A 14,934-nucleotide genomic window follows, 5' to 3' on the forward strand; every position below is an offset into this window, starting at 1 on the left:
CTGATTTAGCCATTCCTTTACCACTTTTGAGGTGTGTTTGGGTTCATTGTCCTGTTGGAACACCCAACTGCGCCCAAGACCCAACCTCCGGGCTGATGATTTTAGCTTGTCCTGAAAAATTTGGAGGTAATCCTCCTTTTTCATTGTCCCATTTAAAGCAGCACTTCCATTGGCAGCAAAACAGGCCCAGAGCATAATACTACCACCACCATGCTTGACGGTAGGAGTGGTGTTCCTGGGATTAAAGGCCTCACCTTTTCTCTTCCAAACATATTGCTGGCTCAATTTTTGTTTCATCTGACATCACATGGACAAAGATAAGACCTTCTGAAGGAAAGTTCTGTGGTCAAACTTCATGAATGTTTTTTGTGAGCAACAAGTATGTGCTCCAATCACTACATCACAAAAAATAAGAGTTGTAGAAATGATTGTAAAGTCAAGACAGCCATGACTTGATGTTCTTTACAAGTGTACGTACACTTTTGACCACCACTGTAAGCGGGATCAACTCAGGCGGAAGTATTACCATATACTGCTTTGACCCTGTCTAGGACAAGAAATCTTGTTTTCATAAAACATCTTGTCTCCCCTAGTTATTATGTCACCTATGTGCCACTTACAGGTCCCTGGGGGTGGTCATATGGGAGCTGTTTGAGTTTGGCTCTCAGCCCCACAGACACCTAAGTGATGACGAGGTCCTGACATTTGTCATCAAGGAGCGACAGATCACGCTGGCCCAACCGAGACTGAAACTCTCCCATGCTGATTACTGGTCAGCGGTCTTCTTCTCAAAATGCTAAATTCCTTTTGACCTTTTTGCTGAAAATATGACTCTCGACCCTTGTCTTCTCCTCAGGTATGAGATCATGCAGTCCTGCTGGCTACCTCCGTCTCAGCGCCCTTCGGTAGCAGAAATATTCCTTCTCCTTTCCTCCCTCCTGGCTGCCGAGCGGGGAACATCCAGGGGGAGCGAGGATGAAGAGGATGAGGAGTATGAAGAGGCCAGAGGGAGGAGAGGCGGGAGCAATGAGTCGTTTGAAAAACGCTGGGATTTACTCCGCCCTCCTGCCTTCCAGGCTGCAGCGCATGAGCGTCAAAGGAAGCCTGAGGACCGACACAACTCCTACCCTTTGCTGGACCCCGTGGGAAACCGGGGAGCACATTCTTCATCTGAACTAGACGACATCCTGACCGTGACTGAAACCAGCAAAGGCTTGAACTTTGAATATTTCTGGGAGAAGGCCCATGCCAGACGAGGCTACAAACCTCTCCCCCCAGCACAACCCATCCCGACTGTGAACAACAACCACAGACAGTCCTTGGACACTCCGACTGTGGTCCCGGTAATCAGTGCACGTAGCCCCTCCCTTGCCAGTGAGTACTACATCCGATTAGAGGAGCACACTCCCCAGGACAAGTCCCCGACTCTAAACGGTAACGCCCAGCTGTCTTGCTGGTCTGACTCTATTTGCCCAGGAGAGATAGAGCTTGTTGAGATCCGCAGTGGCATGCTGGGAAAAGAGCGAGTACCTTATTGTCCCTCAGACAAGTGTGCAGCTGGAAAAGGCATCCGGATGGTGCGATCAAGCGAAGTTAAACTCCAGGTGCCCAACACTGGGGTGGCCGAATTCAGAGACACTTCGAGCAGAGTGACCGACTTCTCTGTGATTGATCTGGGTGAGGATGATGAGGAGGAGAAGAACTCTGAAAATAAACCATCTGCGAGTTCCCAAGCGCCGGTGCTTCCTCCAAAGCCTCGCTCCATGTCTATGTCCTCAGCCAACCACCTACACTCCCGCCCCCTCCCTGTACCCCCTCTTGGATACAGAGGACTTCCACACTACAATATGAGTGGCAAAATTGAGACCGACCCTCTTCAGATGAACAGCTGCCTACCGTCTAACTACGGTCACTTGGGACTCCATCGCTCCCGACAGACTTTACCGCCATCTCCATCCCTCTCTCCCTCACTTCCCCCATCCAGTCACCCTATTTACCCCACAACTCAAGTTGGTCCTCCACCTCTCCCCCCTCACTCTAAACAAAGAACTTACCCGAGCTACAACATTGACTCTTACTCCAGATACAGTAATAGATTTAACAGAGATCATCGATCCTGTGATCCGGGCACCAGACACACAACACACAACTCCAAGGACTCCCGTGTGAAAGACTTTGACTCGCCCGTTCGTAGAGAAAACCCCTTGCGGCCCATTTATCGCAATATACCTCGGTCTCAGCCTCAGCCAGATGGGCAATCCTCATCTAGTCCCACTTACTCAGACGAGGATGATTCCCCCTTCATGTCACCTGAGAAACAAAGCACTTCTGTCACTCATTCCACTCTGTCAGAGGATGTAGAGCCGGTCGTTGCAGGGATATTTTCTAGAGGAATGAAAAGAACCCAGTCACGCCTCGACACTATCCTGCCGGCCATTTGGAAAGAAGATGCAGAACTCCAGGCAGAACGTGTGGCTGCTGCCAAGAATTCCCCCATGCACCTATTTCTGACAGAAATATCTACCGTGACCGAGGCGAGAGAGTGCAAGTCCGACAATTTGTGGGAGAAAGAGAAAAGAGATGGCGAGAGATCCAAAGGCTTTGTGTTGCCTAACAAAGGGATGCGCCGCTCCCAGTCTCTGATCACAGAGCTAGGCTCAGCAGGACAGTCATTGGGATCAGAGAAACACATCAACAGCACAGGGAAGGAGAAGGACTTTGCAGCCCCTGATGAATCATTCCAGGGGGATCTTTTCCTGACGGAGATCGATACGGGAAGAGATCTGAATGGAGGGTTGGGAAATGATCCTGTTAAATACCTTTGCCCAACAGGACCAAGGTTGCCGTCGTACACCTGCGATACAGGCCTTGCCTCATCCACCGAAGCGGAAGTTGCGTATTCCAAAGGTATCAGAAGGTCACGCTCGCTTCTCTCTGAGATCACCACAGGAAAGGCAGAGAGTGAACTCCAAAAGGCTGAAGAGGAGCAACAGAAAACAGAAATGACCAGGGAGGAGTTCATGAAGGAAATTCAATCAGCGGAGACATTTCTGACTCAAATAATATCCAGACAAAATACTGACAGGAAAGAAGCAGAATCCTCCCCTACACTTCTCTCACCTGAATATGAGTCTATATGTATTGACCCAAATACTGCCCAGACCATCCGGTTTCAGTCAGAGAGCTCTATACGCTTATCCAGCAGAGGAAAAGATGACCCACAAACTGAAGCGATATATGCCCAGGTGACCAAACGTGCTAAAAAGAGTGACATTAAAGTTTCTACTCGACCCGAGATCCCAATCCTCCATATAGCATCAACTATTAGACAGGAGGCCCAAGCAAGTAATGCAGACCACTGCCAGTCTGGGGACTATGTCTTTGCGGAAATCATGCCCAAAAACGGCTTACTGCACAACCAAAACATTACATTGTGTCAAAAAGACAAGTGTTTTGATGGCCCTGCTCTGCCCACAAGAGGTGGAGAGCAAACTGTGGATCTTTCCAAGGATGCTGATGAGTCCATTACTGCAAAATCACTCATTTCGAATAGCCCAAAATCTTCTTCTGTTGAGAATGGCGGACTAGTGAGGGATGATGATGATGAGAACCACGCCTACAAAGTAGCAGTTGATTCAGATTGCTCAAAAGATTCATCACAGCACAATGACAGCATTCAAGAAAAACTAGTACCCGAAGAAGATACCGCCATTCCAAATACTCCAGACTGGGATGCGTCCACTGACATTTCCCTTGCGCCCTCCACTGACTCCGTCCTGTCACCTATGACATTCAGCTCTGCAGACAGCCTCACCCCTAGTGACTCCTGGACGGGAATGGGAGGCTGTGGGTGGCGGGCTCTGGGAAATGAAACACCACACCGGGACTCTGCTTATTTCTCAGACAGTGACTTAGAAGGGGATGGGATGACCAAGAGGAGCACTGACGGGCTTATGGGGTCAAGGCCGACCAGCGGACGAGGGGGCGAGAGGGGAGCGCTGACGGGGATTGAGGAAAAAACTGAATTAGAAGAAGATGGTGAGGTGGAACACAAGCGCCCTTTAGGAAACTCAGCTAATTCATTTGAAAATACACCTGAGGCCACAGATATTCCAAGCAAAGGACTCAAACCAGGGAATTGGGACGACTCTGGCATGTTTCTAAATGATAAAAACTCCTCCCAACAGTATGTTAGTTCCCAAACTAAAGACTGCGTGGACTTTATTGATGAATTGTTCTCTAAACTTGAGGATGAGCCGCTAAAAAGCTCGCCACACAGCGATGGATATGGAAAGGACCACCACTACACTGATTACATAATTTCTCAAGGAGCGGACTGCAAATACTTAGACTCTGTGGAGGAAGACATACAAATACCTGCCAGGAGCCTTATTGTGACGTACACTCTTTCCGAAAGAGCCAACAGCAAGGAAAACATACAAATGGAAAAACGATCTTCTCTCAATGTCCTACACTGTGAAAACCACATTGTAGAATCCTCTGTGAACAGCACACAGTCTAGATCATCTCAACTGTGTGGTGGTCCATCCAACAAAGAAGAAACTCCATCATTAGTAGATTCAAGCATAGGGAAGTCCTTAGACAAAAAAGCGAGTTTACAGTATGCCTCCTGGGTTGAAGAAGGCGCTGAGAGAAGTAATACGGTGCCTGACCTGGAGCTGCACCACACAGACCACAATCAGGTGGGCCTGATCAATCTGAACTGCATGGAAGACCAAACAGCAGAAAAGCAGTTGGCTGCAATAAAGGACTGTTACGCCACTGAAGACAGGTCGCCGAAGAGAGGAGTGTCGAGTAGCCTTAACAATATTGATACGGAGACGGGGGTGGAGGAGAAAGAAGACAAAAGGACTGGTTGGCTTGACTGCCAGCGTCATTCACAGTCAAGTGACTTGCACTTGTGGCCAGGAGAAAATGACCAGTGGGCTTCTCCAGAAAAGAGGTGTCAGGATAATGAACTGACGTCCAAAGTGTCCTCTGTGTTCCAGAATAAAGTACGAGAGGCAGGAGAGCGTCCATCGAAGGGTCAGGAAATTTGGGAGGCTGAAGAAAATGATGAATTTGCAGGAAGTGAACCCCACCCTGCTGTGGTGGAGACATGTGGGGAAACACGGAACAAAGAACAGCAGGGACTAAAGGGAAGTCTATTGGTGAAGGAAAACACCAATGACCACACTCGGCCAGATGTGGTGAATGTGCAACAGGTGGAGAATCTTGAGAACCTTCTTGAAAGTGACAGATTTGATTCAAAGGGGGAAATACCAGTGATTGAAGTGGAGAACATGGAAATCCCAGATCCAGAGAATTCTGAGAAAAGCAAGAAGCACAGTTGGTCATGCGTGGACACAAATGGGGACAGGCGACTTACGAGGTCAGAGGAGAATCAAAATTTTAACATTTGGCCTCAGAGGGAAGACACGTTACCACCCACAGAAAAGCACCCTATGTTAGTAAACTGCTTCCCTCACACTTTAGAGAGTAAACATGCTAAAATAGCCATTTGCATTACTGATGCGCCAGACGAGAACTTGGACCAAGAAGACACTGATTCTTACTTACATTCTGAAGCTGAAATGAGACCATGCAGTGCAAAGCAACACCTGGAAGAAAGCGTGAGTGCCGAGAAGGAAGAAGAGAATTCAACGTTGGACAACTTCAGCTCCGTGGACTTTCCCAGTCCTCCTCCAAGTATAGACCTTGATGTGCAGGATGACAAACTGGAGAGTTTAGATGACTCTTTTCCTAGTCCACCACCATCTGTTTCAGAGGCTGAAGAGTTTGGTTATACCGGTCTGGAAGACCGTAACATTGAAACAGATACAACACCTCTGACTCCATGCATCCCCTCTGTGAATATAACACTAGATACTAGTGAGGGAGACCTCACCTCTGAGACAGGCGGTCCGGACAGTATGAATCAAACACAAGCTCCGGACAGTAGCCTGCCAGAATTATTAATTTCTGAGTGGAAAGATATGGACGAAGAGGCTTTGGAGGATTTTGAAAAATTAGAACAACTGTGTCGAATATCTGGGGATGAGGAAGAAGCCCTGGGAGACATTTTCCTGGGGAACCTAGAGCTTTTGGAGTCCCTGAAGAAAACGCCTGATCAAAAAGACACTATTTCTAGCAAGTCTGGAGAGCCGATAACTGACTTGTCTGCCAAAGAGAGAAGGGCAGATTGGAAAGAAGACGGAACTGGTTCCTCAGACGAATTTCAAGAGGACAGGAATGATGTGCCGAAGTCAACAGGACCAACGCCAGATGCCAAGGACCAGGGTACTCTTTCCAAGTTGACCACCAAGAACGGACTCATGATGCAGGTCAGAAAAACTCAATGTCGCCCCGAAGGACAAACAACTTTTTGTACCTACCTGGCTTTCATTTTTTTCTCTTACGTCAGGTGTGCGAGGAACGACTGCAGTACTCCCTGAGTGAGAACGTGAAAACAAATGTGCTTTGGGGAGAGACATTTAAGGACACCGTTATGCTCCGGCCTTGGGGGGATCAGACGACTGAGGGCGGCAGCGAGACAGTTGCTGATGATGAAGTACAAAACCAGCATGACAGGTACAGACCTCTGAAAAATCACCCCGAGTGACGATCAGTTTAAATCTAACATCTAACTACACAAATAAGTCTACAAACTACAAAATAAAGAAAATATTAGTTAAATCTTTTCTTGATTCACGGCTGGGACCAGATGGCTCAGATGTTACAGCGGCCAGCCAAAAACTAGAGGGCTTCTGGTTCGAATCTAGCTTACACCTTCGTAGTCACTGCTGTTGTGTCATTGAGCAAGACACTTCACCCACTTTGCTCCCAGGGCCAAGCGCTACATAAAAATAATTCACTTAATTTCACATCTCGGGCTCAAAAAGGTTGTTGACCACTGATTTAAACAGTTGACAAGACTATGTAAGGAATGGACTTGGGGACAATAAGGTTCTGGTTGTAGCCCTGCTGGTGTTATCTTGAACAAGGCACCAAAATCTTAATTGCGCTCTTTTCTGGCAGCTCTCCCCTTTGACTCCTATTTACTGGATCCTGCTGTTGCAGTTTAAGGGAGCACAGTCAGTATGGGTCAATGCACTAAATTGGTCTGGTCTCTCAAATAGTTAAGCTCTAGTTAAGCATTCTACAACCCATGGAAACACCTTAATCTGATCATTTTCAGTTAAATCGCACAAACTCACCTGGATTATGCGATTAGAACCCAGATCTCTCGAGGGGCGGTGTGCGCCGGAGAGGACCCTTTGTATCCCGCATGCACCAGTCTTAACGTGTAGGACATAACATGAAAGCAGATACAATTCAATAAAAACGTCGGCTACATTTGGAATAAGGAGAAGGCTGTTTGTATGCTTCACAAATTAAAAGAACAGAACATTTTTAAGTGCATCCATGGTAGACAAAAGAAATGGAGATTCATTGAAGAAGGTTGGTAAGGAAATGGAGAATGCCGGCTTAACTTGGACTCCCGAACAAAACACAAATTAGATGGAAGAAAATGAAACAGGTATATTAAAGGCGAACTAGATGAGGCAATTCCTGAAGGAATTGCGTGTGAATGCTCCAATGCTGAAGTTGAAGTGAAATCCTGGATTTTTTTTAGAATTGTTGTAGAGCACACATCTCCCAAACAGGCGGAATATTTTGAAGTTGGAACAGTTTGAATCAGATGAATAATGTGGGAGTTGTGGAACTTTGAAGAATGTCCCATTCATTTCAATGAGGATTTCCCCCAAATTTGGGAATTTCGGGAAAAGCGTGAATATTTTGGAAAATTGTAAAAAAAAAAAAAAAAACTTAATCTGAATGAGTTGAAATGGTTGGTGTTGGAATTTTTCAAATCGGTCGAGAAATGTTGAAGTAGTCCATCCATCCATTTTCTACCGCTTATTCCCTTTGGGGTCGCGGGGGGCGCTGGAGCCTATCTCAGCTACAATCGGGCGGAAGGCGGGGTACACCCTGGACAAGTCGCCACCTCATCGCAGGGCCAACAGTAACATTTTTAATTGAGAAATTGTATTTTAGGAATTTCGGGAAGTTTTTTGTCCTGAATAAGAGGAATGTTTGGACGGTGGAACGGTTGAAATATGTGGAAGTAGTTGTCGCCGGAAAAACGGTTTGAAAAAACGGGAATTCCTGGAATTTTTTTTTTACTTGGAGAAATGATAGTTTGAATTTCCAGGATGAGTGGAATATGTTGAAGGTGGAATGGTTTGAATAGGTTGAAAAATGTGGAAATGAGCGGAAGTTTGAAAAATGGCCAATTCATTTTGAATGGGAAAAATGTCCTGGAAAACTTGGAATTCTGGGAATTTTTGGAATTTGTCAAGGGAAAGCCCGCGATTCCCGAATAGGCTGAACAGTTTGAAGTTGGAACGCTTTGAATGGGGTGAAAAATGTGGAAGGTAGCACCAAAATCTGGAGAAGAAGAAGAAGTTGAATCATACTTGCCAACCTTGAGACCTCCGATTTCGGGAGGTGGGGGGTGGGGGCGTGGTTGGGGGCGTGGTTAAGAGGGGAGGAGTATATTGACAACTAGAATTCACCAAGTCAAGTATTTCATATATATATATATATATATATATATATATATATATATATATATATATATATATATATATATATATATATATATATCCTGAAAATATGCAAACAAAACTGTGTTTAGATAATTGATACTTCAAACTTGCATAAATAAATATTAAGGAATATAACATAACTTGACTTCTGAGAGCTTCAAAATGTAATGAATAAAATGCTAAAGTTGTTGATAAACAAGCAATTATTTTAATAATTAAATATGGTCATTTTAAATGAATTATTATGATAATTTAAAATTAATTATTTCAAATATGTTTATTTTAATGTATAATTCTATGGCTGGATGTAGTAAGGAGTCAGAAAAAATACAAATAAAAATACAATTAATTTTGATGTTTTTAGTAATAGTAAAAATGTATTTAATTTTTTTTTTTTTTTAATTAATTAATATATTTATATTTAGGTAAGATAAACATAATAATACAATTTATCTCTAGTCTGGATGATTTATTTCTTGTCACCCTGTTGTCCTCCCGTCGTGAAAAAAGGCTGTCCTCACTCAGGTCCGCATGGAGCTGGAGGGGGTGTGGCCTCCAGCTCCGGCTGAAAATCGGGAGATTTTCGGGAGAATATTTGTCCCGGGAGGTTTTCGGGAGAGGCGCTGAATTTCGGGAGTCTCCCGGAAAATTCGGGAGGGTTGGCAAGTATGAGTTGAATAAATAGATGAATTTTGGTGTAGAAAGCCATATTATTGTGTGAATGTCTTGGAGCATTCACACAATAAGAACGCGTACACAAACCTCTTCACACTGCATTTGTGCACTGATTAACAATAAGTTAGTATTCCACACAACTGGCAAGATGGTCCACAACAATAGCTCCAACAGTATTGGCCGGGTAAGAGTCTTTTCCTTCCGATTCCAAACTCCTTCCATCTAGCCACAGAGCCTTATGAATCAACTCTGAGACATTCAAACGTTTTGTTTCCATGATTCTTCATCTGAAAATTCCTTTGAAAAAACTCTCTCCCGCCGGTCTTTCTTTGCTTCGGAGCTGCATCCGCCCCGGTACATTCTTGGTAGTAGCCTCATGTTGGGAGTGCAACCTAAGACCATTTCTTGATGCTGTCTGCTATTTAACATCAGCATGGCCACTGGAGATGTCATCTGTGCCAATATTACAGCGGACATCACAACAGAGCTCAGCTGTTGACTTGTTAGGAGCCACAGACGTCCGGTGTGACATCATAGGTCAAAGCAATATATTTATCCACGCTAAAAGGAAATGAGTGTATGGGAGGCACACAATGTATGAGCATTGGTGGCATTAGAGTGAGTGCATGGACACTTGTACTTAAAGGGGAACATTATCACCAGCCCTATGTAAGCGTCAATATATACCTTGATGTTGCAGAAAAAAGACCATATATTTTTTTAACCGATTTCCGAACTCTAAATGGGTGAATTTTGGCGAATTAAATGCCTTTCTAATATTCGCTCTCGGAGCGATGACGTCACAATGGGAAGCAATCCGCCATTTTCTCAAACACCGAGTCAAATCAGCTCTGTTATTTTCCGTTTTTTCGACTGTTTTCCGTACCTTGGAGACATCATGCCTCGTCGGTGTGTTGTCGGAGGGTGTAACAACACCAACAGGGACGGATTCAAGTTGCACCAGTGGCCCAAAGATGCGAAAGTGGCAAGAAATTGGACGTTTGTTCCGCACACTTTACCGACGAAAGCTATGCTACGACAGAGATGGCAAGAATGTGTGGATATCCTGCGACACTCAAAGCAGATGCATTTCCAACCATAAAGTCAAAGAAATCTGCCGCCAGACCCCCATTGAATCTGCCGGAGTGTGTGAGCAATTCAGGGACAAAGGACCTCGGTAGCACGGCAAGCAATGGCGGCAGTTTGTTCCCGCAGACGAGCGAGCTAAACCCCCTGGATGTCTTGGCTCACACCGTCCCTTATGCCACCGAAGATGATCAAGAGAAGAATATCGACCCTAGCTTCCCTGGCCTGCTGACATCAACTCCAAAACTGGACAGATCAGCTTTCAGGAAAAGAGCGCGGATGAGGGTATGTCTACAGAATATATTAATTGATGAAAATTGGGCTGTCTGCACTCTCAAAGTGCATGTTGTTGCCAAATGTATTTCATATGCTGTAAACCTAGTTCATAGTTGTTAGTTTCCTTTAATGCCAAACAAACACATACCAATCGTTGGTTAGAAGACGATCGCCGAAATCGTCCTCGCTTTCTCCCGTGTCGCTGGCTGTCGTGTCGTTTTCGTCGGTTTCGCTTGCATACGGTTCAAACCGATATGGCTCAATAGCTTCAGTTTCTTCTTCAATTTCGTTTTCGCTACCTGCCTCCACACTACAACCATCCGTTTCAATACATGCGTAATCTGTTGAATCGCTTAAGCCGCTGAAATCCGAGTCTGAATCCGAGCTAATGTCGCTATAGCTTGCTGTTCTTTCCGCCATGTTTGTTTGTGTTGGCTTCACTATGTGACATCACAGGAAAATGGACGGGTGGTTAAAATCAGGCACTTTGAAGCTTTTTTTAGGGATATTGCGTGATGGGTAAAATTTTGAACTATATATAAAAATATAATAAGCCACTGGGAACTGATTTTAGTGGTTTTAACCATTCTGAAATTGTGATAATGTTCCCCTTTAAGACGTATGTTTAGTGCATGGAAATGTAGGGAGTGTTGCGATGGTTTTGTTCATCAGCCTAATGGTTGCCTCAAAGCAAGGTTCCCTATGGAATCCACATGTTCTTCTCAAAAGTTATGTCCTGTCTTATCGAAGTGCTCTTGAGTTGGAGTGTCCTCACAGACCTGAAAAACAAATCTGCGGTGTTGTTTTGCCTTTGTTTCAGCCAAGCCGTGCAGGAAAATGTGTGCAAGGAATCTAACCCCGAGACACTCACTGTGATAGAACAACCTGAGATCACAACGCTGCAGTCTACTGCAAACCAGGCGATCAAAGGTACTTTTTGTTTTTGGCCGGATCTCCCTTCTTTCGACACTTGACCTCAAACGGGCTTTTTGTCTTTGTCTCCGGTAGCAAAAGTAGCCCGTCTGTCTCTCGCCCTGCCGCCACTCGCCCTGACTCTCCCCCTCACCCCCACCGGCAAAGACGGCACAATCGGGTGCCGGATCGGAAGGCGGAGGGGTTTGCTCTCGGGAAGCGATGCCAAAGACGAGGAGGAAGACGAGGAGGAGGACGAAGGCTCCCGGAGGGTCATTGTTGTCACGGAGACGGATTTGGACAAACGCGTTGGCCTGAGGAGCCTCCTCAAGTCACCCAAAGAGCCGCTAGACCGAGAGAGGGACCGAGGGAGAAATGTCTCTTTTTTTAATGATGTCACTATTTATCTGTTTGATCAGGTAAATTGCAAACATGTCATGTTATGCTTCGAACACCACAATGTCATCGCTTTTCTTGTATTGCCACAGGAAACTCCAACCAACCAGTTAAGCACTTCAGCGCAGACTAGTCCGGCTGCGGTGTCCGTCAAAAACACCAAGCTGGACTTTAACGGTGAGCCTTCTGTGTGCATAATCCAATATATTACTCGTACACACCCGGGGCCTCCTTTATTAAGAGTTGTGTGGATTGCCTACGAAAAATTGGCATACCCGACGAGGTGGTTCAGGCATCTGGTCAGGATGCCACACAGACGCCTCCCTAGGGAGGTGTTTAGGGCACGTCCAACTGGTAGGAGGCCACGGGGAAGACCCAGGACACGTTGGGAAGACTATGTCTCCCGGCTGGCCTGGGAACGCCTCGGGATCCCCATGGCATACTTGCCAACCCTCCCGAATTTTCCGGGAGACTCCCGAAATTCAGCGCCTCTCCCGAAAATCTCCCGATTTTCAGCCGTAGCTGGAGGCCACGCTCCCTCCAGCTCCATGAGGACCTGAGTGAGGACAGCCTTTTTTCACGACGGGAGGACAACAGGGTGACAAGAACTAAATCATCCAGACTAGAGACAAATTGTATTATTATGTTTATCTTACCTAAAAATAAATATATTTATTAATTTTAGAAAAAATAACTAAATAAATGTTTACTATATTTTGCTAAAAACATCCAAATTAATTGAATTTTTATTTGTATTTTTTCTGACTCCTTATTACATCCAGCCATAGAATTATACATTAAAATAAACATATTTGAAATAATTAATTTTAAATTATCATAATAATTCATTTAAAATGACCATATTTAATTATTAAAATAATTGCTTGTTTATCAAAAACTTTAGCATTTTATTCATTACATTTTGAAGCTCTCAGAAACCAAGTTATGTTATATTCCTTAATATTTATTTATGCAAGTTTGAAGTATCAATTATCTAAACACAGTTTTGTTTGCATATTTTCAGGATGTATATATATATATATATATATATATATATATATATATATATATATATATATATGTATATATATATATATATATATATATATATATATATATATATATATGTATTAAATACTTGACTTGGTGAATTCTAGCTGTCAATATACTCCCCCCCCTCTTAACCACGCCCCCAACCACGCCCCGTCCCACCCCCGACCACGCCCCCACCTCCCGAAATCGGAGGTCTCAAGGTTAGCAAGTATGCCCCTGGGAGAAGCTGGACCGAGTGGCTGGGGAGAGGGAAGTCTGGGCTTCTTTGCTTAGGCTGCTGCCCCTGCGACCCGACCTCGGATAAGTGGAAGAAAATGGATGGATGGATGGATGGATCATAATCAACGCAGTCTGGGCACGCCCAAGCCAGGCTTCCTTGGGTCGAGTGAGGCGCTGGAGTCTATCTCAGCTGCATTCGGGCGGAAGGCGGGGTACACCCTGGACAAGTCGCCACCTCATCACAGACAGATAGACAACATTCACACACTAGGGACCATTTAGTGTTGCCAATCAGCCTATCCCCAGGTGCATGTCTTTGGAGGTGGGAGGGGCCTATCCCCAGGTGCATGTCTTTGGAGGTGGGAGGGGCCTATCCCCAGGTACATGTCTTTGGAGGTGGGAGGGGCCTATCCACAGGTGCATGTCTTTGGAGGTGGGAGGAAGCCAGAGTTCCCGGCAAGAACCCACGCAGTCACGGGGAGAACATGCAAACTCTACACAGGACCAACATATTGTGAGGCACATGCACTAACCCCTGTACCACCGTGCTGCCCCCCCCCCCCCCCCCCCCCCCCCTTGTACATACACAAATCATACTGAATTCAGCCATGTTCTTGGGTTCTGCACGGTTTGCCCAATCAGTATTCTGTAGGAGTCAGTCGGACCTTCTTCCTTTCTGGTGTTTCCAGTGGATGAAAGAGGGTTGAGAATGTGAGAATGCGCTGGGCTTCCAGAACCGAGCTAAATAAGTGATAAATAAGACTTGTGATTCAGATCTAGATGGGATTGGTCGACCCCGAATGACTAATCTCTCTCTCTCTCACCTCCAGGGCCCAAAAGCAAAGATTCCAAGCGCAAAGAGAATTCCCCGGGCAAAGCGAGAGCACCTGTGGGCGGGGCCAATGCGGCGTCATCGTCACGCTTCACCGTCAGCCCCGCCAAGGACCCCCACTTGATGTGAGGCGGGCGATCCTCTGAGACTCTGAAGCGAGCCCACAAACAACCAGCCGTTCACCCAGAGGCTATTTTTCTATTGGACAGGCGAAGGAAAGAGGAAGACTTCCAATTGGTGGAGAGGAAAGCTGGACATTATCCAGGTTTGACCAGCTCCACTGTTTACAGAGTTTATTGGAGGAACGGCAACCTGGACTTGGTTTGGACCAGTTGGGAGTCTTGCTGTCTACCAGCGTTCTCTTTTCTGCTGTATTCTCCTCCTCTACTCCTCCACAAATATCTCCTTTTTTCTGCGTCTTTCTTTTGAAATCCTATCCATGCCTTTTATGCCTTTCCATTGTCAAGTCCACATTTGTACAAATGGTCCTCCTACGAGAGACGACGACGTGATTCCAGCGCTGGTCTTCTTAGACTGCCTGGGAAATGAACACCCGTTTCTTTCTTTGTTCTACGGTGGCTGACAAGGGCAAACGTACACCAACATCCACATCTAACCCTAACCCTAACCCTAACCTTAACCCTAACCTCTAACCTCTAACTCTAACATCTAACCCTAACCTCTAACCCTAACCCTAACCTACTCTAACCTCTAGTATTTATATATTTATTCTCAATATATACTATATTGCCAAAAGTATTTGGCCACCTGCCTTGACTCACATATGAACTAGAAGTGCCATCCCATTCCTAACCCATAGGGTTCAATATGACCTTTTGCAGCTATTACAGTTTCAACTCTTCTGGCAAGGCT

General features: G+C 45.4%; 1 protein-coding gene across 1 annotated transcript in view; it reads left to right on the forward strand.

Moving 5' to 3' along the window:
- Positions 1–14,934, forward strand: part of lmtk3 (lemur tyrosine kinase 3) — a 44,729-nt gene that overhangs the window by 29,359 nt on the left and 436 nt on the right. The window contains exons 10-16 of the mRNA XM_061957888.2: positions 623–772; positions 857–6,344; positions 6,425–6,591; positions 11,470–11,579; positions 11,658–11,980; positions 12,050–12,134; positions 14,060–14,934. The exon at positions 14,060–14,934 is cut by the window's right edge and continues 436 nt beyond it. Coding sequence (XP_061813872.2) covers positions 623–772; positions 857–6,344; positions 6,425–6,591; positions 11,470–11,579; positions 11,658–11,980; positions 12,050–12,134; positions 14,060–14,190 — 6,454 coding nt within the window. The 3' untranslated portion in view covers positions 14,191–14,934. The remainder of the gene's footprint in view (positions 1–622; positions 773–856; positions 6,345–6,424; positions 6,592–11,469; positions 11,580–11,657; positions 11,981–12,049; positions 12,135–14,059) is intronic.

This window comes from Nerophis lumbriciformis, linkage group LG04 (assembly GCF_033978685.3).
Source record: "Nerophis lumbriciformis linkage group LG04, RoL_Nlum_v2.1, whole genome shotgun sequence".
NCBI lineage: Eukaryota > Metazoa > Chordata > Actinopteri > Syngnathiformes > Syngnathidae > Nerophis > Nerophis lumbriciformis.